Source organism: Manis pentadactyla, chromosome 2 (genome assembly GCF_030020395.1).
Source record: "Manis pentadactyla isolate mManPen7 chromosome 2, mManPen7.hap1, whole genome shotgun sequence".
Lineage (NCBI taxonomy): Eukaryota > Metazoa > Chordata > Mammalia > Pholidota > Manidae > Manis > Manis pentadactyla.
In genome coordinates, this window is record NC_080020.1 from 128,460,991 (window position 1) to 128,487,190 (window position 26,200).

At 40.2% G+C, this 26,200-nt stretch overlaps 1 protein-coding gene across 1 annotated transcript in view; it reads left to right on the forward strand.

The window, feature by feature from the left end:
* Positions 1 to 26,200, forward strand: part of RETREG1 (reticulophagy regulator 1) — a 135,204-nt gene that overhangs the window by 29,085 nt on the left and 79,919 nt on the right. Inside the window, exons 2-3 of the mRNA XM_036896741.2 lie at positions 11,541 to 11,647; positions 16,946 to 16,976. Of these exons, the coding sequence (XP_036752636.2) occupies positions 11,541 to 11,647; positions 16,946 to 16,976 (138 nt within the window). The remainder of the gene's footprint in view (positions 1 to 11,540; positions 11,648 to 16,945; positions 16,977 to 26,200) is intronic.

The following is a 26,200-nucleotide window of genomic DNA, read 5'->3' on the forward strand; positions in this document are numbered from 1 at the left end:
AAGGTTCTTAACCTTCCTTTGCTCTTCTGTAAAATGGGGATAATGGTAATACCTTCTTCATGGGATTGTTATAAGGCTTTAATGAGTGAATACAGATAAAGTTCTTAGAACAGTGCTTGCACTCACTAAGCGACAGCTATTTTATTTATCCACAGTTTGCTCTGACACAGAGCCAGCACCACTGGGCTGAGGGAGGCCAACATTAAGGGCATGCTCTTCTCTTACACCTCATTGCACTGGTGCAGTTCTCCTTACTTATGCTCTTCTCCAACCTGGAATGTGTGTGTGTGTCTTTCTGGGCACATGTAAAATCCAACTTCTCTGGGAAGTCAAAGCTTAAACACCACCTTCTCTCGAGAGCTTTCTCTGACTTCTTCATGCAGTTATTGTCTCTCCTGCTCCCACAGCACCTTGAATAGTACTTAGGTTAAACACAGCTGTTGACTTGTCTGCTTCCTGGCTTTCCCGGAGCAGGAGGGATTTAGCCATCTGTGTATTCCCCGCAGCTAGCCCCAAGTCTGGCAGATGCTTCTTATGGAATGAAAACAGAACAATAACAGGGGACTGCAGGAAGTTGGATGCCATGTGAAATGTTGAGTTTCCTGATATGAGATGTATTGCAAGAGAGGTGGCAGATTCCAATAAGGGAATTCACAGATCAGATGGAAGTGTAGCATTTCTCTGAGTGGTGCTACATAGTGCCTGCATCAGAATCACCCAGGGTCAGCAGACAGGGATTTTTTTCATGTCCTATAAGATAGTTTTTAATATAAAGAAAAGACCAGTTGGAAATGACTTTGTTCAACTATGTTTTAAAAAATAAGCTTTGATTTAGTAAGGTCATAAATTCAAACACTAATTTTTTTTTTGAGCTTTCACTTTTAGCTAACATAACTTATAACTTTGTTTATACAGCTAGCAGATTTTAACAGCCATTTCCAAGAAAGTGCTTGGTGAATGATTTGTTTCATTGAAAAGTTTAGTTATACTCCTTTAAACATTTAAAACTGCATTTGTAAATTTTATATTTTATCTGCCCCATGAAAGAACTTCAGTTTCAAAGATTACTAAGGTTGTACCAGGGGGACTTGGGAACCAATCTGAATGAGCCAAGATGGGAGATTGGAGAATCAGTAGAGGTAATACTGAAAAGTTATGCAAAGTGGTAAGTGTTAACTGAAGCCCCTCAACTATGCCCCTTACGGCAGTGAACAAAAAAAGGGAACACAAACACTAGCTTAGTTACCCCTAGAGGATTCTAAGGAAATGCCTCATTATTTGCAAGATGGTAAATACAGAGAAAGAATCAAGTAGGATCCTGCCTGCCCTATGAGAGCCATCTCTTAGGTAACCAAACACTGATGAGGGGAAGTTCCTCTTTATGGCTGTGGTTCAGCTAATACCGGAAGGAGTGAAAGCCTCTTACCCTGTGTATCTCCTGAGGAATTAGTAGCCAGGTAGTCATCATCAGTGGCTGCTGATACCATGAAAATATGGACACCAGACACCCAGACTGTCTGTATGTGCTCCTCACGGAAACACACCACCACCTCTCATGTAGTTTCATAGAAAAAAACAATTTTGAAACTAAATCTGGGCAAAGATATAACTACCAGTTTTTAGAGTCTGCACAAGAGATAGAGGAAGGTGTTAAACTAACCCCCAAGGATATGATTCTCAGACTCTGGAAAATGTTACTTAACAAATGAGTCTGTTTCTTCCATTAAAAAAAAAAAAAAATTTAAGATAGGAGCCAAGATGGAAATCTCCTCCCAAAACCACATATATCTATGAAAATATAACAAAGACAACTCTTCCTAGAATAGAGACCAGAGGACACAGGATAACAGCCAGACCACATCCACACCTGCAAGAACCCAGCGCCTCTCAAAGGGGGTAAGATACAAGCTCCGGCCCGGCGGGACCCGAGCGCCCCTCCCCACGGACACAGAGTAATAGAATGGATTAAAAAGCAAGACCCATCTATATGCTGCTTACAAGAAACTCACCTCAAACCCAAAGACATGTACAGACTAAAAATCAAGGGATGGAAAAACATATTTCAGGCAAACAACAGTGAGAAGAAAGCAGGGGTTGCAGTACTAATATCAGACAAAATAGACTTCAAAACAAAGAAAGTAACAAGAGACAAAGAAGGACACTACATAATGATAAAGGGCTTAGTCCAACAAGAGGATATAACCATTCTAAATAAATATGCACCCAACACAGGAGCACCAGCATATGTGAAACAAATACTAACAGAACTAAAGGGGGAAATAGACTGCAATGCATTCATTCTAGGAGACTTCAACACACCACTCACCCCAAAGGATAGATCCACCGGGCAGAAAATAAGTAAGGACATGGAAGCACTGAACAACACAGTAGAGCAGATGGACCTAATAGACATCTATAGAACTCTACATCCAAAAGCAACAGGATATACATTCTTCTCAAGTGCGCATGGAACATTCTCCAGAATAGACCACATACTAGGCCACAAAAAGAGCCTCAGCAAAATCCAAAATATTGAAATTCTACCAACCAACTTTTCAGACCACAAAGGTATAAAACTAGAAATAAATTCTACAAAGAAAACATAAAGGCTCATAAACACATGGAGGCTTAATAACATGCTCCTAAATAATCAATGGATCAATGAACAAATCAAAATAGAGATCAGGGAATATATAGAAACAAATGACAACAATAACACAAAGCCCCAACTTCTGTGGGACGCAGCGAAAGCAGTCTTAAGAAGAAAGTATATAGTGATCCAGGCACACTTGAAGAAGCAAGAACAATCCCAAATGAATAGTCTAACATCACAATTATCGAAATTGGAAAAAGAAGAACAAATGAGGCCTAAAGTCAGCAGAAGGAGGGACATAATAAAGATCAGAAAAGAAATAAACAAAATTGAAAAGAATAAAACAATAGCAAAAATCAATGAAACCAAGAGCTGGTTCTTTGAGAAAATAAACAAAATAGATAAGCCTCTAGCCAAACTTATTAAGAGAAAAAGAGAATCAACACAAATCAACAGAATCACAAATGAGAACAGAAAAATCACGACAGACTCCACAGAAATACAAAGAATTATTAAAGACTACTATGAGAACCTATATGCCAACAAGCTGGAAAACCTAGAAGAAATGGACAACTTCCTAGAAAAATACAACCTTCCAAGACTGACCAAGGAAGAAACACAAAAGTTAAGCAAACCAATTACGAGCAAAGAAATTGAAATGGTAATCAAAAAACTACCCAAGAACAAAACACCCGGGCCGGACAGATTTACCTCGGAATTTTATCAGACACACAGGGAAGACATAATACCCATTCTCCTTAAAGTTTTCCGAAAAATAGAAGAGGAGGGAATACTCCCAAACTCATTCTATGAAGCCAACATCACCCTAATACCAAAACCAGGCAAAGACCCCGCCAAAAAAGAAAATTATAGACCAATATCCCTGATGAATGTAGATGCAAAAATACTTAATAAAATATTAGCAAACCGAATTCAAAGGTATATCAAAAGGATCATACACCATGAACAAGTGGGATTCATCCCAGGAATGCAAGGATGGTACAACATTCGAAAATCCATCAACATCATCCACCACATCAACAAAAAGAAAGACAAAAACCACGTGATCATCTCCATAGATGCTGAAAAAGCATTTGACAAAATTCAACATCCATTCATGATAAAAAGTGTTAGCAAAATGGGAATAGAGGATAAGTACCTCAACATAATAAAGGCCATATATCATAAACCCACAGCCAACATTATACTGAACAGCGAGAAGCTGAAAGCTTTTCCTCTGAGATCGGGAACTAGACAGGGATGCCCACTCTCCCCACTGCTAGTTAACATAGTACTGGAGGTCCTAGCCACGGCAATCAGACAAAACAAAGAAATACAAGGAATCCAGATTGGTAAAGAAGAAGTTAAACTGTCACTATATGCAGATGACATGATATTGTACATAAAAAACCCTAAAGACTCCACTCCAAAACTACTAGAACTGATATCGGAATAAAGCAAGGTCGCAGGATACAAAATTAACACACAGAAATCTGTGGCTTTCCTATACACTAACAATGAACCAATAGAAAGAGAAATCAGGAAAACAATTCCATTCACAATTGCATCAAAAAGAATAAAATACCTAGGAATAAATCTAACCAAAGAAGTGAATGACCTATACTCTGAAAACTACAAGTCACTCTTAAGAGAAATTAAAGGGGACACTAACAAATGGAAACTCATCCCATGCTCGTGGCTAGGAAGAATCAATATCGTCAAAATGGCCATCCTGCCCAAAGCAATATACAGATTCGATGCAATCCCTATCAAATTACCAGCAACATTCTTCAATGAACTGGAACAAATAATTCAAAAATTCATATGGAAACACCAAAGACCCTGAATAGCCAAAGCAATGCTGAGAAAGAAGAATAAAGTAGGGGGGATCTCACTCCCCAGCTTCAAGCTCTACTACAAAGCCATAGTAATCAAGACAATTTGGTATTGGCACAAGAATAGAGCAACAGACCAGTGGAACAGAATAGAGTCTCCATACATTAACCCAGACATATATGGTCAATTAATATTTGATAAAGGAGCCATGGAAATACAATGGTGAAATAACAGTCTCTTCAACAGATGGTGCTGGCAAAACTGGACAGCTACATGTAGGACAATGAAACTGGACCATTGTCTAACTGCATACACAAAAGTAAATTCAAAATGGATCAAAGTTCTGAATGTAAGTCATGAAACCATAAAACTCTTAGAAAAAAACATAGGCAAAAACCTTTTAGACATAAACATGAGTGACCTCTTCTTTAACATATCTCCCCGGGCAAGGAGAACAACAGCAAAAATGAACAAGTGGGACTATATTAAGCTGAAAAGCTTCTGTACAGCAAAAGACACCATCAATAGAACAAAAAGGAACCCTACAGTATGGGAGAACATATTTGAAAATGACAGATCCGATAAAGGCTTGACGTCCAAAATATATAAAGAGCTCACCCACCTCAACAAACAAAAAACAAACAATCCACTTAAAAAATGGGCAGAGGAACTGAACAGACAGTTCTCCAAAAAAGAAATACAGATGGCCAACAGACACATGAAAAGATGCACCACATCGCTAATTATCAGAGAAATGCAAATTAAAACTACAATGAGATATCACCTCACACCAGTAAGGATGGCTACCATTCAAAAGACAAACAACAACAAATGTTGGTGAGGCTGTGGAGAATGTAAGTTAGTTCAACCATTGTGGAAAGCAGTATGGAGGTTCCTCAAAATGCTCAAAATAAACTTACCATTTGACCCAGGAATTCCACTCCTAGGAATTTACCCTAAGAACACAGCACTCAAGTTTGAAAAAGACAGATGCACCCCTATGTTTGTCGCAGCACTATTTACAAAGCCAAGAATTGGAAGCAACCTAAGTGTCCATCAGTAGATGATTGGATAAAGAAGATGTGGTACATATACACAATGGAATATTACTCAGCCATAAGAAGAAAACAAATCCTACCATTTGCAGCAACATGGATGGAGCTAGAGGGTATTATGCTCAGTGAAATAAGCGAAGCTGAAAAAGAGAAATACCAAATGATTTCACTCATCTGTGAAATATAAGAACAAAGGAAAAACTGAAAGAAGAAAACAGCAGCAGAATCACAGAACCCAAGAATGGACTAACAGGTACCAAAGGGAAAGGGACTGGGGAGGATGGGTGGGTAGGGAGGGATAAGGGGGGGGAAGATGAAAGGGGGTATTAAGATTAGCATGCATAAGGGGGGGGTGGGAGAAAGGGGAGGGCTGTACAACACAGAGAAGACAAGTAGTGATTCTACAGCATTTTGCTATGCTGATGGACAGTGACTGTAAAGGGATTTATAGGGGGGACCTGGTATAGGGGAGAGCCTAGTAAACATAATATTCTTCATGTAATTGTAGATTAATGATAAAAAAAAAAGGGGTGATTACTCCCTGATAGGATAAAACTGTAAATCAACGATTAATGCATACTTTAAATATCCTTAATTTTGATCATTTAAAGGTTGTCAGATGATCAGCTATGGAAGTACATTTTTCTGATAATATTCCTTTCTCTTAAAAAAAAAGCAGTTCCTGTGTGGTGACCTCCAATAAGTTCTTCACAATGGTATAAAGGGCATATCAAAGTGTGGGCAAAGCATCTGTTTGTGTTTATACAGAGGATCAAAGCCCAATTTGCCTACCCAGAAAACAAAGTAAGATACGATATGAAGAAGAAGTTCCAACATCAACATACTCTGGAAAGAGTCATTCGAGAAGATGATCATCAAAAAATGTCAACAAAGATCCTGGCACTGTTGCAGTTGTAGCTGCATTCATCCCACCGGTTCCTGGAATTGCCATTGGAATGAAGAAGGAGATATCTATGCTGGTCTGTGCATACAGTAAAATAACAAATTTGACTGGATCTATACTGTTGGAACTCAACCAAGAATTAGGAGAAGTGCAAGTTGCAGCGCTCCAAAATCTTGAGACTACAGACTATCTACTGTTAAAAGAACATATGGGATGTGAACAGTTCCCAGGAATGTGTTGTTTTAAATTGTCTGATTTTTCTCAAACTATTCAAATTCAGTTAGACAATATCCATCATATCATAGATAAGTTTTCACAAATGCTTAGGGTGCCTAACTGGTTTTCTTGGTTTCACTGGAGATGGCTGGTAATTGTAGGTCTGCTTTGGTTATGTAGCTGTATTCCTATTATGTTAATGTGCGTGCACAATTTAATTAGTAGTTTAAAACCTATACATGCTTAAGTTACTCTACAAAAAGATATGTCAAAGAAATAACCAATCTTCCCATGTTTTCTTCCGTCTGCTACTTCTATAGCTTTTCTTCTTCCTTCCTAATTACAACCCTTAAATAGAATTCGTGCCTCATATCGAATTTACCGAGTATCATAATTCCTCCAAGTGCTAAAGATACCTCAAGACAAATGCTGGGCATAGAAGCGACAGGGCATAAATCTGCAAAGAAGTAAAAAGCTAACCTTTTCAAACAATATGGATTCTCTCTCACTTACCAACTTTACATCTCCCTGTATGGCCCCGGAAGGTGACTGGTTAGCCAGAGACGGGTAAGATTCCTCAAGGGAGGAACAACCTAAGACAGGCACAGTCGCAGGGGGGCCATCAGGTGAGAAATTGGGGATCAACAGAGTGAGGCTTAGAACCTCTCCCCCGCTGTTTTGAGAGAAATCTTCTGCATCCGTGGATGTTTTATTGCCCTTGTATAGCTTGGATTAACACATAGTCTACAGGCACACACCTGATCATCTACATTTGCTCTCTTATAACACTAAACTAAGTTTTCTACCTTTATCTTACATCTACCTACCACTTCAGCATTTTATTAAAAAATAATAATAATAATAATAATAAAGGGAGAAATGTGGGATCCACATATAAATCAAGTATAAAAATCAAACAAATATTCATATTTGACCTGATTGTTTATAGTTCATAATGCGTGATCAAAACCAAAAGTTTCTGTGATGACTGCCCTTGCACTGTTCACCATGTAAGAACTTATTCACTATGTAAGAATTTGTTCACCATGTAAGAACTTGTTCACCATGTAAGAACTTGTTCGTTATACCTTAGAAGATTGGAGACTATTGAGAAGTAGGCATGGAGTTGATTAATGATTGTGCATTGAGTCTCCTATACAGAATTTAATTGTTGTTAACAACCATTTGATCAATAAATATAAGATATGCCCTCAAAAAAAAAAATTTTAAGCAAAAAGAAGACAAAGATGACAGGAGACTTATAAGTTACAGGAAGGTTAAAACTCACACCAATTTCAGTGTATATTCAGATCCCGTTTCAGTCTGTGTGTGTGTGTATGTGTGTGCATGTGTAAAAGGTGATTGTGGCAATGTGATACTGATAGAATATCTGATGACATTAAGGAATTAAAAAAAATTTTTTACGTGTGATAGTTGTATTATGGTTAAGTTAGAAGTCCTTTTTATAAAGATAACTGGCAATAGTTGCAAATTATATGATATTTGGGGTTTGCTTCAGATAATCTTGGGGGCGGGGAGCTTAGTGAATGGGAATCTAGAAGAAACGAGATTGGCCATGAATGGAAAAGTTTTGAATTGCTTTATTACAATTTGGTCTCTTTTTCTGTGAATATTTGAGGTTTACCACAGTAGTTTTTAAAAAACGCTTTTGTCTAACAATGCGAGCTTTCCCAAATCCTAGGCAATTCCTGCAAAATGAAGAAATTAAACTCATAAGTATCCCTAAGATTTTAATTTCAAATCACAACTAAATCATACAATCACATATTTTAAATTGGAACCATAAGATGAATCATCAAACAGTATATATAAGTCAAAAAAACACCAAATATGCACAGGTTTTTCTAAATACAAATTGTTGATATTAGGGATTCATTTCTCCAACATTTCTGTACCTAATTCTTGGTGTTCAAAGATGCTAACATACCAAGGAAACAATTTGGTTGTCCCCTGCAAATTTGGCATTACCTTCCCAAGTATTTGAGATTGCCTTCTCATCTGACTGGGGATTCTTGTGTGTGTGTGTAAATGAAGGGTACTTGTGTGTAAGTGAAGCCACACCCATTCTTTTATATAATATACATGTTGCTTTTGCATTACAGTGACAGATGGTTGTGACTATAAGACTCACAGGGCCAAAAATATTTGCTATCTGGGCCTTTAGGGAAAAACAAAATATTATTCCTTTCTCATTCACTTCAGTTTGGTTGAAGATAGGGATATCATTTTTCTTTCTTCCAAATGGATTACAAATGATCACAGCACCATTTATTAAATAATCCATCTTTTATGACTGAGGACTCTTAGTGACCTAGGAGACCCTTGGCCAAAAGGCAAATTGGGCCCTTGTCTGCTACACACAGGGGGGCATCCCCAGGGCTTGGTGGCATTGCTATGGTAACACCCTCCAATGAAATCTTCCAGCTGTGGGTTGATGTCCTGTCAATTACCTAATTTTTCTATTACTGGAAGATTGTAATTTATACCAAGAGAATAACTAATGACCTTCACTGTTTCAGTTGGTTTTACATTTCTTTGATTTTTGAAAGTCACTTAAATAGCTTCCTGGATAGCTCTGAAGACCTGTGAACTTGAGGGAACTTTCTCTTCTAGGGCTTTGCCTGGCTTGGCAAAGAAGGTGCTTCTAGTGAAATGTACTGATCCAATATTGGCAGACGTCTGGTGCAGCTGAGCTGTGAGTCCTTCATGGGACCTCAGGCACTTGAGGGAGTCACAGTCAGCATTTAAAAATATAATAGAATTGGATGGTGTGTATCAGAAGGCATTTCAAATTGCAAGGATAAATATTATTTTTTGAAACATTGGTTTCATTTGTATATATTTAGTTGCAAATGAATTTCTTACTGTGGGTTACCATCAACATTTTTGAAAACTGCCCTTCCATGCGAGGTGGGAAAACAGAGAGGCGGACACAGACGTGTAGCTGTCATCATAAACTGATGGCGAGGAGATCAAGCCAAAAGAAAACACACACACACAAAACCAGCCTTGGTTAATACAAGCATGAGAGCTCAAAACACAGAGCCAGCAGTGGTCCCAGAGTGGAAGAACAAACTGTTGTTACTAAAACATGGATGTTCACATTATGGGTTAGCTTTTATGTCTGCTCATTCCCTCTGTGAATCTTGTTTACCTTTTATTCTCTTTTGGTAGCACAGTGGCTGGCCCAATGTAGGCACTCCATAAAGAAATATTTATTGATGTATGTACTAGTGACAAAGCTACCTGTTTCAGAGAACCTGGGGAAGTAGCTCGGGGTCTGGGGATCTGTATTTTAACAAGCTTTCTAGGCAGACAAGCTGGTGGCAGTTATAGACCAGTATTTAAGAGGCACTGACCTATTCTGCCCACTTAATTATTGGCCCAGGTCACACACACAGTTAGCATGAGAAGCAGAGCTGGAATCTGGGTTGTCCACCTTCTAGTAGCAGGCTTTACCCACAACTTCACCAGCATCGCACATTGACCACTTTTCACTAAGCACGTTGCATGACCTTCTGATAGATGTCCTGGACTCTTGGCTTCCCCCATCCCATTTCATCCCCTCTGCTGCCTTCAGGCATTTTCCTAAATTACCCAAAGTTATTTTCCTACCCTTTGGCATGCCCTGCATTGACGGCATCATCGAGACCAAACGCTCTTGGCTGTCACTGAGGGCTGGACACAGTCTGCCCCAGCCTGTCTCCTCAATGTCTTCTCTCTTTGCCACCCTCCCAAATCTCTCTTTACCCATCTCCTTCTGCCAGGGCACCCCAGACCACGTGGCCTGCCCCAGGAACACCCTTCCCAGACTCTGATCTTCTGTTCATGTTGCACCCTCCAATCAGAACAGGCTCTTTTCACCTCTGAATTGCATCCATCCTGCCAGACCAAGTTCAAGTGTCATTTCTCTAAAATCTTCCTGTTTATTGAATTACACCTTCCTTTTCCTTTGCTTCTCTTTGCTCTTTGCTCATGTTCTGTTACAGCTTCTGAGACCCACTGCCTTGGATTTTGTTAGATCGGCCTGCATTCATCTCTCTGAGGGGGAAGTAAGTTCCTAGGAGACAGAATTCTTTCTTTACAGTATGTGTTCTTTACCTCTCTATATTCCTTACTCTCTACAGTCTCTTGCAACTAGTATTAAATGTCATATCTCTTTAATTTTTCTGAGTTATGATTACATCAGACTTAATATTAATTGTTAACTTGGCCGGTTCACTTGTGTAAACAGGCTTCATCCTCTAGATGAAGCTGCAGAGCTCCTGTGACTTCTTTGCCATTTTATTCTTTTATAAGTACAATTAAGGTACTGCAGGATTTATGTGCTATTCATGATAAAGAAATCTTTGTTTTTCCTCTAGAGAGGAGGTGGGCAGATAGACAATAGGGTAGTCATCTTGAAAGAAAGGGCTAGAAAATTTAATCCTTAATAGCTGCTATTTTCAAGAGATTGGTGGGAAGGGAGTAGCAGTTAGAGAAATGAATATGGCATGAAAGAAAAATATAAGACAGAGGATGGCAAGTGAAGGGCATCTACAGAGCTACCCCGTGGGTATGAGAGAACCCTGCAGCTCGGCCTTCCCCGCCCACCAGGATTCTGTTTGAGGTCGGTCCTCTTCTCCATCTGCTAGCAGAGCAATATTTGGGCTGTACCCAAGATAACAAGTCCTCAGCCCAAATTAGACGTTAGAGTACAAAGCCTAGCACAGAAGTAGACATGGCTTAAGCGCTTGTATTTGCTGACTCTGATGCCTATTAAATAACTTTCAGGTGGTCACCTTGGGGTGATTGTGAAAAGTGAAATTATTATTAAGTATCTTTTTGTTTCTGTCATAGAAACGAAACCTAACATAAAAAACAAGATGAAAATCCTCGAATTGAAACAGTGGTTTGTCTGTTTCTGCTGTTGTAGGTTCCTCGCATTGACACCGTGGAGAGTGTATCACCTGATTTCCGTCATGATACTGGGCCGTGTTATTATGCAAATAATAAAGGATATGGTTTTGTCTAGAATGAGAGGTAAGAAAACTCAGAATTCATTTTTATGGTATTTAATTTTGTCAACTCTCAATGTCTGATCTCTGTGTAGACATATTAACCAAGTAGTCCTTTAAAGAGGAACAAAATAACATTATATAGGTATTGACTTTGCTATTTTTAATGTTTGTTTAAATGTATTTTGATTTTGTATTTATTATTTATTTAACTGATGTCCCTAGTCATAGCTACTGCTCCTGGGAAAAAGTTTCATGCATACCGGTTTCTCTTTTAGGTCAAAGCGTAGTTATTTTAAATACCATTTTGATATGTAAGTAGGCTGCAGGGAGGATAGCAGTTAATTATTTATTACATTCCATGTGATGAAATTGGGCCATTGGTAACTGGATTAGTTGGTATAAAAATTTTCTCTTTCTTAATGACAGAAAAAAATTAATTTAGGGCTTAAAAACAATTGAGTACTGGCTAAATAAATTATAAAAAATGAGTTGATGAAAAATGAATTTTAAGCATTGTTTAAAAGTGGAAACTTGAATTATTAAAAAAATTTGCTTAAGGTGTTTTCTGAGTTATATCTATGTTATAAATCAGAGTCAAGCTTTTCCACACTTGGAGGGACTCTTTTACCAGGGTTTTTGAGCTGATTTTTGTAAAGGGGCAAAAATCCCTTACAATATTTGCACCCAGTGAACCTAAGTGTGATAAGATTGATTTGACCCAAAATAGCTAAGAGGAGGTTATGGTGAGGCTTTGGACTTTGGATTTCACTAAATGTACCCCAAATGAAGGGATAATTTTGGTTGGGTCCATATACACTGACATATGCACTGCCCCGAGTTCTAACCCAGGCTGGGGTATGGAGGCCTGCTTTGCAGGAGGCGGCCTTCTCTCCCCTGATACTAGCTCTGAGATTGGATATAAGCTCTTACCGATTTACCATCACGATGTTCTGTGGTGTGCTTTGAATCCAGCTTATATTCTAAGTCTTATGGTTCTTAAACTGAATCATGTGTAAACCATTTTAGAAGGATTTTTTTACATTGATGTGTTTTAAAGTTTGATGATAATCCCTTCATTCTTGTGTTCTGGAAGGTGAACAAATGCACGTGTGCATGTGTGTTTTTTTTTTTTTTATCTTTTATTTTTTAAAGTTTATTTGAGGAAAAATCAATGGGGATGGAGCAGTACCAAACTGGAAGGGGTTAAGAGTGCTCCCACAAACTCATTTTTGTCCAGTTAATGCTTTTCGTGAATCGTAGATTTAGTTTATGTTCTTCCATCTCTGCCCCTCTCCTCTCTGTCCCTTCCCACCTCCCCCACCTTTTCTGTTTCAGAGAACAGACACCTAACTCCCTAACTTTTAACTTGAACAGGCCCCTGCCCTGATGCTTTCTTCCTCACAGATGTGCTAAAGGCCCTGCAGAGGTGGGGCATCTCCGTGCTGTAGGGTTTTGTACAGGGGTTGCTCAAATCAGCCCATGGGGATACCCATGCTTGAGCCTGGATTCAGAACTGATAGAGGAGAAGCCATTGTTTCCTTCAAATACATTTTGTAACATTTTCCCCCCTGAGGACCACTCTCAGGGGGATCTTAGAAGAAACAGCCACTTACAAATTTTATCTCAGTAACCATTTTAGCTCAGAGCAAGTTGACTCAATGCTAGCTGAGCATGTTGATTTTTTCAGTTTTGTATTAAATTTGGTCCCAGTCTTGGCACAAGTTATGGGGAACAGACAAATGGGGAAGGCCAAGGATGAAGTTGGAAGACTTTGCAATTGTCTTTTCTCACTCTTGGCCCCTCCCCCAGAGATCATTCTTAGCACCGACTCATTGGCTTGATTCTGGCCCATATGGAACTTGCATATTCGCAGATTGCAGGAAACCTCTACATGGCAAAGATCCAGTTCTTTAAGAAACTAAGGTAGCTGGCGTGAGAACCCTAGCCTGCAGGGCCTGTCTCCTGAGGTCACCCCCTCGGAGGGCGAACCCCATCACAGACCCCGTCCGTTTCCGAGGCTTCTCTAGGAGGCTCTAGGGAAGGATTCCTTGCTGCTTCCAGCTTCTGGCGGCTGCTGGTGGTCTTGGCTTGTGGCCGCGCCTCTCCCGTCTCTGCCTCCTACTGTCACTTTCTGCTCTTTCGCCTGTGTCACATCTCCCTTTGCCTTCCTGTTACAGGACGTTGTGTTTGCATTGGGGCCCACCTGGATGATCCAGGCTCTCTCCCTATCTCTGGGTCCTTAACTTAATCATAGCTGGTAAATCCCTTTTCCATATGAAGTAACATTTTGTGGGTTTCAAGGGTTCAGACCTGATGTTTTCAGGGCTGTAATTCCACCTGTTACACAGTTGGAATTTCTTTATCTTGTGAAGTGGCAGAACCCAACCCATTCGACCCACACCACAGGGTCATCTGTGGGTGGAATAAGAGTGTAGAATAGAAGTGCCTTGGGCACAGCAACAGTTGACCGTGTCCAGCTCTGACAGAGTCAGAACAGCATGGGGAGCATTCACGCCTCACTCTCAGTGCCTTTCTGCGCCAGGACCTCCTGCAGGCCCTGGGCCTCCAGTGGGATCCAGACACACCCAGCCTCTTTGCCCAACTGGAGTTCTCACACTCCATCCTGCAGGGCAGGCGTTTGTCACGGCCTGTCCTTCTGTCAGGGTTTTCATCGGGTGACTGTTGCTCTGAATAACAGCATTTCTACAGCATGAAAAGAAAGGAGAGTAGGATTAATTCCTATGCTTTCCCAGGGCACCTCAGTCTATGACTGAAGAAACACTGGTGCCTGCCTCGCCCTCCACTAGTAGAGTCTTTTAAAACAAAGACCCATTTGAGCCCTGTAAATAGCTGGCAGGCGTGGCATCTGGCTGTGCAGGCCGTTCAGGCCAGGACCTTGCTGTGATGAATTGGTCTCTGGGAAGCACAGAATCAGCTTCAAGCTAGATCCAGATGCAGTTATGGTAACTCCATGGCTTCAACCAGAAGCGCCAGCTGCTCTCACCAGATACCTTGGCTTATAGCAACAGCAGGGAGACGATGAGCAAGCCGTCAGGGCTCACAGAGCAGTTCTGTCTTCTTCCATCTCTCAACTTCCCTGCTTCCCACAATATTTATGGCTAGATATTAAACTTCTGTCATTGAAAATTTAATTGTATCCTTCCTTTCCCTCCATTATTATCTTTAATACCATCTTAGATGCTTAATATGAAATAGGTGAGCAACAGTATGTAGACAGCTTCTTGTGAATTAATCTTTGTAAAACATATGGGAGCCCACACCTCTGAGTTACAAACCACCAGCCTGAGCATGATGGATTGCTCCCTCACTTACAGTTGTGTGCTCACTTACACTCGAGTGTGTGCTTCCCTGCATTAACCTCTTTGGGCCCTGGGGAGCATGTCTGCAGTGTAGAAAATTCTGCAGCCTTAGACTTTTCCATGACCACCTCTCTGCTGCTCTCTCATTGCAAAAGAAACTGTTATTTCTGCCTCCAGCTCTATTTAAGATCCTCTTCAAATGCTGCCCTATGCAGTGGGAGGAGGGCCCAGCTGGTCTCAGCATGGCCAACCTCTGGAGCATTTTCAACAACTGTGTCTTCATACTTTCCCTCCTGCAAAATCCACACTATCCATTTATGTCCTGTCTGGTCAAACTTGAACATGGACCACCAAAAATTATGGCTTACGAGCCATAGGCCTTTGTGTACCCTCCATTCTCTGTCATTCCCACTTGCACCCTGATGGCTTTTAAGACATCCTGGATTTGGTCACCTACTGGTGTGGCCTCATCTTTGACCTTAGCCTTGGGAAGCATTATGTCTCTAGGCCCTGCAAAGCTGAAGGCTAAGCCTCAGTGCACCCTCTGGCCAGCCCTCCCTGGCCCCTCGCTCTTGCTGAGCTAGCTCCTTGCCCTCGGCTTAAGCGTTTTCCTGCTCTGCCTCTTACCATGGTGCTGCCCCTCGGCCCTGGGCAGCCCCAGCCAGGTCTCTGCTCAGTGCTTCAGTGCTGCAGTCCTTACCACTCTCTGTGTCCTCCCTCCCTTACCCAGCACTCAGACTCATTTTTTCCAATTTTTAATAACAAAACAAGTGAACACTGCACACCGTTATCTACTCTCCACTCTTGGCTCCAGTATGATCAGAGAAATGTCATAAGGCAGGGTGAATTGTTGCTGCTAGAATTTAGCTTGTCCGACTTTTCAACTTTAGTTGAGACATCACTAGTTTTCATGAGTCTTTAGATTCTTTTGAGTTATTTGCTTTGTTTTGATATTACATCCAATCCCAAAATATTTGAGGCAGGTTATAAGGGAGCGTAAAAAATAAAAATATTTAAAAGAGGTCTATAGGAGTGCTAATCCTCGTCTCTCGTAACAGAAAATAAATGGTCTAACAACAACAAAAAATCTAGTATAAGAACAAGAGTCTAACATAGTGACCATAATTGAGCAACATCCCTGTGCTTACTAGCAGCCAAGGCAAAAAGGGAAAACAGATCAATTGAACAATTTTTACAGTCTGATGAAAGGATGCAAGCAATTTTGAGAAACTTTTCCCTAAGGCTAAGTTTAAGAAGAACACATCACATAGACCTTTGATAGGGGATATTGAAGGACAAAAGAGACAACATCTTTGGCATTTGTTTGATGGAAAATGAAGAAACCACCTCATGGCCATTTCTTCATTGGATTTCATTAAAGCTGGTAGCTGGGAGTATAGTATCAAGATATAGTCCAATCAAGAAAGTGACTGGAGAATCGAGAAAGCAAATGACATCAAGGTACTCCTTTTTTTTTTTCTGTTGATTTCATTTGAGTTTAGATATAAGCTCAAAACACCTAAATAATGAATAGGTAAGAATCTTCTTTCTTAAATAACAGTATTTGTCTCTGTTCCCCTTTTGTCAGTGCCATTTCACAGCTCACCTTACAGGCCACCTCTATTATTGGTACTTTCTTGAGCAGCTGTATTTTCTCTCTTGCCTGAGCTCTCTTGGTATGTACTTCTTGACTAGTTCCTACACCACCTACCTTGGTACATGTTTACTTGAGTGTATGTTTTGCCTGCCACATTGGGCAGTAAAGTCCCTGAGGCAGGACCAAGGGTTTTGCATATAGTAGGATCTCAATAAATACTTGTGGATTAATTGCCTAAACTAGTTATGGTACCAGAGATATACACTCTGTGATTTGGTAGTTTCTAGAGTTTTTAAAGATCTAAGCATTTCATTTTAAATAGCTCCAAATATTTCTCAGTTGAGAAATGCCTCAAGAGAAAAATAGCTCCATTAATGTTTCACATTTCTTCTCTTTCTTGCAGGTGCACAGTTGTGGAGAAGCCTCAGTGAAAGGTAGGTGACTTTCTTTCAATATCATGGCTAATGGAGGGTAGGTGACTGAACCACTAAGGTCTATCTCTGAAATAATGTTTTAGTGACAGGGTGTTACAATAGTAATTTACAGGAGTGGGAAAATAAGACAAATCAAATTGGGGACAGGAGTAAAATTGGGACTCATTCTAGGAAATGGTTCATATGTTGCTGTAATATTGGGCAACATGCATGTGTGAGAGTCCTAATGCGTGAGGAGTGGAAGTGACAAGCAGGAGGCGTTTTCACTGGGGATTTCTTCTCAGACATCCTTCTGAGGTATGACCGACTCTGCTGCAGTGGGAGAAGAGCAGCACCGAGTCAGAGAACCCTGTGCCGGCCCTAGGTGCCGGCCACGCAGCCAGTTCAGGGGACTTCGGGTGGGCGAGACAAAGAGGAGGGGCTGAGAGGTGCTCAGGCGTGAGGCGCAGCCAGTGTTGACTCCTTGCCATCACCGATCCTGATGTCAAGATGCTGTTTCCAAATAGAAAAGAAATGAGGTGGGGCAGCTGATGAGGGGAACATAATTTGCGTCACCAACTGTGCACGTGAGATATGGAAAAAGGGAGAAAATACAAGGATTCATGTTTCAGTAAAATGAGTTTTTGAAGTTACTGATTTTTAAAAATTCTGCCTTAAAAATGTACTTGTGTTACCTCAAGAGGGATGGTTGGGTACTGGACTTATATCCAAGGGGACAGGGTAACATGAGTGCTCAAAAAGGAGGACAAGTAATGCCATTAAAAATCCTATGAAGAGGCGTAACCTGGTATTTTGTGCTCATGGAAATCATGCTTATTTCAAGTATAAAGACTAATTTTATGACCAGTTATCTTCTGCTTGTTCCTTTATTTTGGGTTCCACATTTTTATGGGCAGAACGTAATTTTGCCAAGAGACTCCGCAGAGGGAGATGTTGGATATAGAAGAAAAATCCAATCCCAGTGGTTCTTAGGGAGGTGGAAGGAGGTGTGGGAGCGATGATACAGCCCAGGGAGGGGTGATTCTGGCTCAGACATTTGTTTTGAAATGTTTTCTGGGGCCCGTGTTTTGATCTGTGTGCCATGTGCAGGCACTTTAAGATTTTCTCTATATTTAATATAAATTTCCTTATGGAATATAAAGATGAAGAAAACTACATTACTCTTTTGAGGTGATTTGGGAAATAGCCATGCATTTTACAATTTGTTAAAATGTATTAGCTGTTGGTCTTGTTTTCATGTCCCCATGTGCTTTTCTACCTTGTCATCTTTTAGGAAGGACATTTAAATTGAGAACTGTAAGAGAATGTCATAGCTGGAAATAGCATCTGGGTTAAGCAGTATAATTTTGGAAATCAATAAGATAGCTGTGAAAAAAGAGATCCAGTATGAAATTCTAGAATTATTTTAAATTACAGTTATACCCAGGCAATAATTTACTTTACTGCCAAAGTAAAAGGCAGTAGTAAAAGGAAGATGAAGAAAAGAAAGAAGCAAACTGAGGGTTTAAACTGTGATTCTTAAGCAGAAAACAAATTTCTGACTCAGTAGTTGTAGAAAAACAGCAGATGAGAAATGTCGCTTACATTTTAGGGTTTTTTTTTGGATGAATAACATAAGTGTGTATTCTTGTAAGTAAAGTAATTTGTGTACTGAAAATATAAATTTAAGGCATATTGTCAATGGAAATGATGATAGTTTCTACAATTGTAATAAAATATGTATCGTGATTCATTGATGAAAGTTTCCTATTTTCTTTTCCACTGTTTTCATCTACCCAACCACTAAAGTTTAAAATACATTTCGTATTTGGTTCAGAGCTCTTTAGGACTAAAAGAATTCTATTTTTCAGGCCTTATTGATAGAAACAAGGACTCGTAATGTTTTAAAGCCTTTTCCATAGTTCAGCATTTCCATCTAGCAGTACAAATAAGTTTTATCCACACAGGCAACTTTTAAGATAAAATCTTCATAAATTAATTGACTTAGTAATTGATAATTTAATAGGCAAATAATTTGATGGGGGTAAGGCTTGGAATAGGATTACTAAGGGCCCTTGTTTTGTTTGCCAGTCCCTAGTATATTAAGGAAATATATCCAGTTCCAAAAATATGTCTAGGCTCAGAGGAGCGATACTTGTTAACCAAAGTCCCAAGACAATGATTTTTTATTTTTTATTTTTTTATTTTGGTATCATTAATCTACAGTTACATGAGAGACATTATGTTTACTAGACTCCCTCCATCAAGAAGTCCCCTCCACAAACCCCATTACAGTCACTGTCCATCAACATAGTAAGATGCTATAGAATCACTACTTGCCAAGACAAAGATTTATAAAAGTGAATGAAATGATCTGTTTCTGCTGAGGATTTAAAATGTCCAGTGACTTCAAAATGGTTCTCTCTCTTTTTCTTTAAAATAGATTTTATTTTTTAGAACAGTTGAGATTTACAGAAACACAGAGAAAATAATACAGAGTTCCCATATGCAGACAGTACAGTTCCCCCACCCCCACTCACTGTTTCCCTGTTATTAACATGGTAGTATTACATTATAACTGACCCTTGAACAATATGGGTTTGACCATGCAGGTCCACTTACACAGGGGTTTTTTTCAATAAAGATAATGGAAAATTTTTTTGAGTTTTGAAACAATTTCAAAAAACATTTTCTTTTCTCTAGCTCACTTTATGGTAAGAATACAGTATATAACACATATAATATATGAAATATGTGTTAATTGACTGTTGTCCATAAGGCTTCCTGTCAACAGTTGGCCATCAGTAGTTAAGTTTTGGGGGAATGAATACACAGATTACCGACTGTGGTGGGTTACCATCTGTGGGGAAGTTCCTATGGCCAGGATCCTCACCTGGCCTACACTACTTGATGATGTAATTGGCCTACTGCTGGGCTAATGCTTCAGCACCCATAGACAATAAGCTGTTATTAACTGAGTCACTGTGTAAAGAGCTCTTCCCAGTGCTCTGGGCAGAGACAGCAATGGAAGTGGATCATGGACCTGCAGACTGCTGGATGCAGACATGATTCTAGTGCTCGACCTACTGCTATGAGAATAAAGCTGGACATAAACCCTTTTACCCCAAAAATGGTCCATTGTCATTTCTCGGTTTCACTGAATCCATAGTGAAGTTGCCCAGGGGCTGAAACCCTTGGGTAAGACAGTACCCCTAGCCCCCGCATTGCTCAAGGGTTAGCTGTACTATGATATATTTGAAACAGTTAATGAGCCAGTAATTGATATGTTCTTATTAACTAGAAGGCCAAACTTTATTCACATTTCCCTAGTCTTTGCCTAATGTCCTTTTCTGTCCCAGGATCCCATCGAACACACCACATTGCATTTAGTTGTCATATCACCTTAGGATCCTCTTGACTGTGACCAGCTTTCCTTACTTTGGCTGACCTTGACCATTCTGAGGGGTCAGGTGTATTGTAGGATGTCCCTCTGTGAGAATTTGCTGATATTTTTCTCATGGTTACACTGGGCTTATGTGGCTTGGGGAGAAAGACCACAGAAGTCAAGTGCCGTTTTCATCACATTGCATATCAAGGGTACTTCCCATCAGCATGATTCATCACTGGTGCTGTTACCCTTGATCTCCTGGCTAAAGTAGTGTTTGTCAGTGTCTTGCCTGAGGTTTTCAGTCCCGGGCAAGGTCACTATGGATTCAGTGAGACTGAGAAATGACAAAGGAACGTTCTTGGGGTAAAAGAGTTTATGCCCAGCTTTATTCTCATGGCAGTAGGTTGAGCACTAGAATCATGGCTGCATCCAGCAGTCTGCAGATCTGTAATCCTTCTTCATCTCTGCCTCTGGCCAGAGCACTGGGCAGAGTTCTTTGTATAGTGACTCAGTCAATAATAGCTTATTGCCTATGGGTATGGAAGCATTAGCCTAGCAGCAGGCCAGTTACATCATCAAGTAGTGTAGGGTCAGGTGAGGATCCTGGCCATAGGAACTTCCACTTTTCCAACAGTCAGTTTCCTCCAAGTTGGTTATTACAGCAGTAGAATCTAGTTGGGAAACCAAATTAGGGTCAGAGGCTGTTGGTGAAAACAGAACCAGGAGAGGCATACGAATGCCTGCTAATGGTGATACCTGCGGCGTGCAGGCTCCAGGCACCCACCCACCCCTGGCCTGGAAGTAGGGGTTTGGGTTCCAGTTCTCTGCTGCCAATGCCCTGGGCCTCCATGGGTGTCTTCAGCTTTCTGTGCAGGCATTTTCCCATTTGTCAGGTGAAGAAACTGAGCTTGCTTCCTAATTCTGGATCAGGGAAAATTCAACCTAATGAGCTTGAGTGATTCAGAAGAATTTTTAAAAGGGCTATGTGCTCTTTGATGCAGTATTCTTTAAGGCATCCTCACACTCGTTTTGACCAGTCAAGGTTTCAATACCCTTGCATTTCTGGAGCCCTTGCCATCCACTGCCCTTCCAATGCATCTGCCTACACATTGCCTACAAGAACTCCCTGTGTGCTTTCTCTTATATTGAGCATTTGACAATGATTTGCAAAAATTGTCATTGAGCGCAGATGACCAAGGAACTTACTTTGCCAACTTTGGGTTTGGTCAGGGAGTGAGTAGCCCATATAATATGCCTTCTTTTATTAGATTTATAACATTTCACTACTTCGAGAATGTGCTCATGTGCCCCAAGAGAAGGCATGATAATGGAAATAACCTTTTATAGGAAGGGTCCCATTCACTCCAGAACTGCCCAGCAATGTATTCGGGAGCAACTAGCCTTCCCTCCTGGTCCCATCCTGCCCCTGGTGATCGTGCCAAGTTCACTGCTTTCTTGGCCTCGGTTGTCTCATCTCCTGAGTGAGGAGAGGAGGAAAAAGAGAATCATCTCAAATACCACTTCTAGCCCTAAAAAGTTTGAGGAGCAGGTTAAGGGATTTTTGTGTTTATGATACTGTGAATTATAATAAATACATACTTGGTTGTCGTCTTATTCCTGGCATAGAGCTCCTAGAACCCTTGGAATTTCCTAAGTGCTGTGAGCTGTAAAAGTGTCTTTTGTTAGGCTAAAGAGGTGACTTTTGGCCTGCCTCTAAGGTCAGGGACTGGTTGCCAGGGAAAGCGAGCAACTAGAGGCTTGGAACTTTCAGTTCCTCCAGGGAAGGGAGAGGGGCTGGAGGTCAAATCAGTCAACAGTGGCCTGTGTCATCAGTCATGTCTATGTAATGAAGCCTTCATAAAACCCCCAAAGAATAGGACTTGGAGAGCTGGGTTGGCAAACGTGGACATTTGGGGGAAGCAGTGCACTCAGAGGTGCATGGAAGCTCTGGGCCCTGCTCTGTACATCTCTCCCATCTGACTGTTCCTGGGTTACATCCTTTTATACTAAGCTGTTTAATCCAGTAAGTAAAATGCTCCTCTGAGTTCTGTGAGCTGCTGTAACAAATTAATGGACCCCAAGGAGGGGGTTGTTGCTACCTCCAATCTCTAGCCCTTAGGCAAGAACACCAGTGACAACAACCTGGACTTGCCATTGGCATCTGAAGGGTGGGCAGGCATTCTTATACGAGGAGCCCTTAACCTGGTTGGGGTGGGGGTGGGGTGGGGTAGGGGGGAGCGGGTCTGCCGCTATCTCCAGGTGGATGGTGTTAGAATTGGATTGAACTGTAGGACACTCAGCTGGTGTCCGAGTCGTGCTTGGTGGTGAGGGAGCCCTCCCCACACACACACACATCAGAATTGGTTGGTACCCGAGTTGTACTTTGGATCAGAGTCGTCATTGTTAGTGTACTGTTCCTTTCATACTGTTATCTTTTATGTTTGTTTGTTTGGGTTTTTCTGGCTTGTAACTCTTTCAAAGTGATTTAATTTACACCAGAAGGGATGCTTTCTGATGTTTTCACTGCAGTTTCCATTGTGTACTTGAATTCTGTTTTCTTTTCATCCTACTGGGGATGTGAAATTATTTATTCCTCCAGTTTCTTTGATGATTTGGTATGTTGTTTAGAGTGATTCCTGGCTCCTCGTACTGGGTAGTGCTTGTTTTTTTATTTTTTTTATTTTTTCATTTTTCTCAGGTTTATTTTTTTAATTTTAATTTTGGTATCATTAATATTCAATCACATGAGCAACATTGTGGTTACTAGATTCCCCCCATTATCAAGTCCCCATCACATACCCCATTACAGTCACTGTCTGTCAGTGTAGTGAGATGCTATAGAGTCACTACTTGTCTTCTCTGTGCTATACTGTCTTCCCCGTGCCCCTCCCTATGTTATGTGTGCTAATTGTAATGCCTCTTATTCCCCTACTCCCTTCCCTCCACCCAACCTCCCCAGTCCCTTTCCCTTTGGCAACTGTTAGTCCATTCTTGGATTCTGTGAGTCTGCTGCTGTTTTGTTCCTTCAGTTTTTGCTTTGTTCTTATGCTACACAGATGAGTGAAATCATTTGGTACTTGTCTCTCCTCACCTGGCTTATTTCACTGAGCATAATACCCTCTAGCTGCATCCATGTTGTTGCAAATGGTAGGATTTGTTTTCTAATCTTATGGCTGAATAATATTCCATTGTGTATATGTACCACATCTTCTTTATCCATTCATCTACTGATGGGCACTTAGGTTGCTTCTATATCTTGGCTATTGTAAATAGTGCTGCGATAAATATAGGGGTGCATATGTCTTTTTCAAACTGGGCTGCTGCATTCTTAGGGTAAATTCCTAGGAGTGGAATTCCTGGGTCAAATGGTATTTCTATTTTTAGTATTTTGAGGAACCTCCATACTGCTTTCCACAATGGTTGAACTAATTTACATTCCTACCGCAGTATAGGAAGGTTCCCCTTTCTCCACATCCTCATCAGCATTTGTTGTTCCTGGTCTTTTGGATGTTGGCCATCCTACCTGGTGTGAGATGATATCTCATTGTGGTTTTAATTTGCATTTCCCTGATAATTAGCGATGTGGAGCATCTTTTCATGTGCCTGTTGGCCATCTGAATTTCTTCATTGGAGAAGTGTCTGTTCATATCCTCTGCCCTTTTTCTAATAGAGTTATTTGATTTTTGGGTGTTGAGGTGTGTGAGTTCTTTATAAATTTTGGATGTTAACCCCTTGTTGGATATGTCATTTACAAATATATTCTCCCATACTGTAGGATGCCTTTTTGTTCTGCTGATGGTGTCCTTTGCTGTACAGAAGCTTTTTAGCATGATGTGGTCCCATTTGTTCATTTTTTATTTTGTTTCCCTTACCCGAGGAGATGCATTCAGGAAAAAGTTGCTCATGTATTTTATTTAAGAGATTTTTGCCTATGTTTTCTTCTAAGAATTTTATGGTTTCATGACTTACATTCAGGTATTTGATCCATTCTGAGTTTACTTTTGTGTATGGGGTTAGACAATAATCCAGTTTCATTCTCTTGCATGTAGCTGTCCAGTTTTGCCAACACCAACTGTTGAAGAGGCTGTCATTTCCCCATTGTATATCCATGGCTCCTTTATCATATATTAATTGACCATATATGCTTGGGTTTATATATGGGCTCTCTAGTCTGTTCCATTGGTCTTATGCCAGTACCAAATTGTCTTGATTACTGTGACTTTGTAGTAGAGCTTGAAGTCAGGGAACATAATTCCCCCTGCTTTATTCTTCCTTCTCAGGATTGTTTTGGCTATTCGGGGTCTTTTGTGGTTCCATATTAATTTTAGAACTACTTTCTCTAGTTTGTTGAAGAATGCTGTTGGTATTTTGATAGGGATTGCATTGAATCTGTAGATTGCTTTAGGCAGGATGGCCATTTTGACAATATAAATTCTTCCTGTCCATGAGCACGGGATGTATTACTATGGGTATCTTCTTCAATTTCTCTCATGAGTGTCTTGTAGTTTTCAGAGTATAGGTCTTTCACTTCCTTGGTTAGGTTTATTCCTAGGTACTTTATTCTTTTTGATGCAGTTGTGAATGTAATTGTTTTCCTGATTTCTCTTTCTGCTAGTTCATCGTTAGTGTGTATGGGAATGCAACAGATTTCTGTGTGTTAACTTTGTATCTCGCAACTTTGCGGAATTCAGATATTAGATCTAGTAGTTTTGGGGTGGATTCTTTAGGGTTTTTATGTACAATATCATGACATCTGCAAACAGGATGGTTTTACTTCTTCTTTACCAGTCTGGATGCCTTTTATTTCTTTGTGTTGTCTGATTGCCATGACTAGGACCTCCAGTACTATGTTGAATAAAAGTGGGGAGAGTGGGCATCCTGGTCTTGTTCCCGATCTTAGAGGAAAAGCTTTCAGCTTCTCACTGTTAAGTATGATGTTGGCTGTAAGTTTGTCATATATGGCCTTTATTATGTTGAGGTACTTGCCCTCTATGCCCATTTTGTTGAGAGTTTTTATCATGAATGATGTTGAATTTTGTCGAGTGCTGTTTCAACATCTATGGAGACGATCATGTGGTTTTTGTCCTTCTTTTTGTTGATGTGGTAGATGATGTTGATGGATTTTCGAATGTTGTACCATCCTTGCATCCCTGGGATGAATCCCACTTGATCATGATGGATGATCTTTTTGATGTATTTTTGAATTCAGTTTGCTAATATTTTGTTGAATATTTTTGCATCTATGTTCATCAGGGATATTGGTGTGTAATTTTCTTTTTTTGTGGTGTCTTTGCCTGGTTTTGGTATTAGAGTGATGCTGGCCTCGTAAAATGAGTTTGGGAGTATTCCCTCCTCTTTTACTTTTTGGAAAACTTTGAGTATAATTGGATTAGGTCTTCACTAAATGTTTGATAAAATTCAGCATTGAATCTATCTGGTCCTGGGATTTTGTTCTTAGGTAGTTTTTTTGATTACCACTTCAATTTCATTGCTGGTAATTGGTCTATTCGTATTTTCTGTTTCTTTCTGGGTCAGCCTTGGAAGGTTGTATTTTTCTAGAAATTTGTCAATTTCTTCTAGGTTATCCAGTTTGTTAACATATAATTTTTCAGAGAATTCTCTCATAATTTTTTGTATTTCTGTGGTGTCCATAGTGATTTTTCCTTTCTCATTTCTGATTTTGTTTATGTGTATAGACTCTCTTTTTTTCTTGATAAGTCTGGCTAGGGGTTTATCTATTTTGTTTATTTTCTTGAAGAAACAGCTCCTGCTTTCATTGATTCTTTGTGCTTGTGTTTTTAACACTGAAAAATTCAAAATTACTTTACACTGTTGGGTAAGAGGATCTCTGGAGACA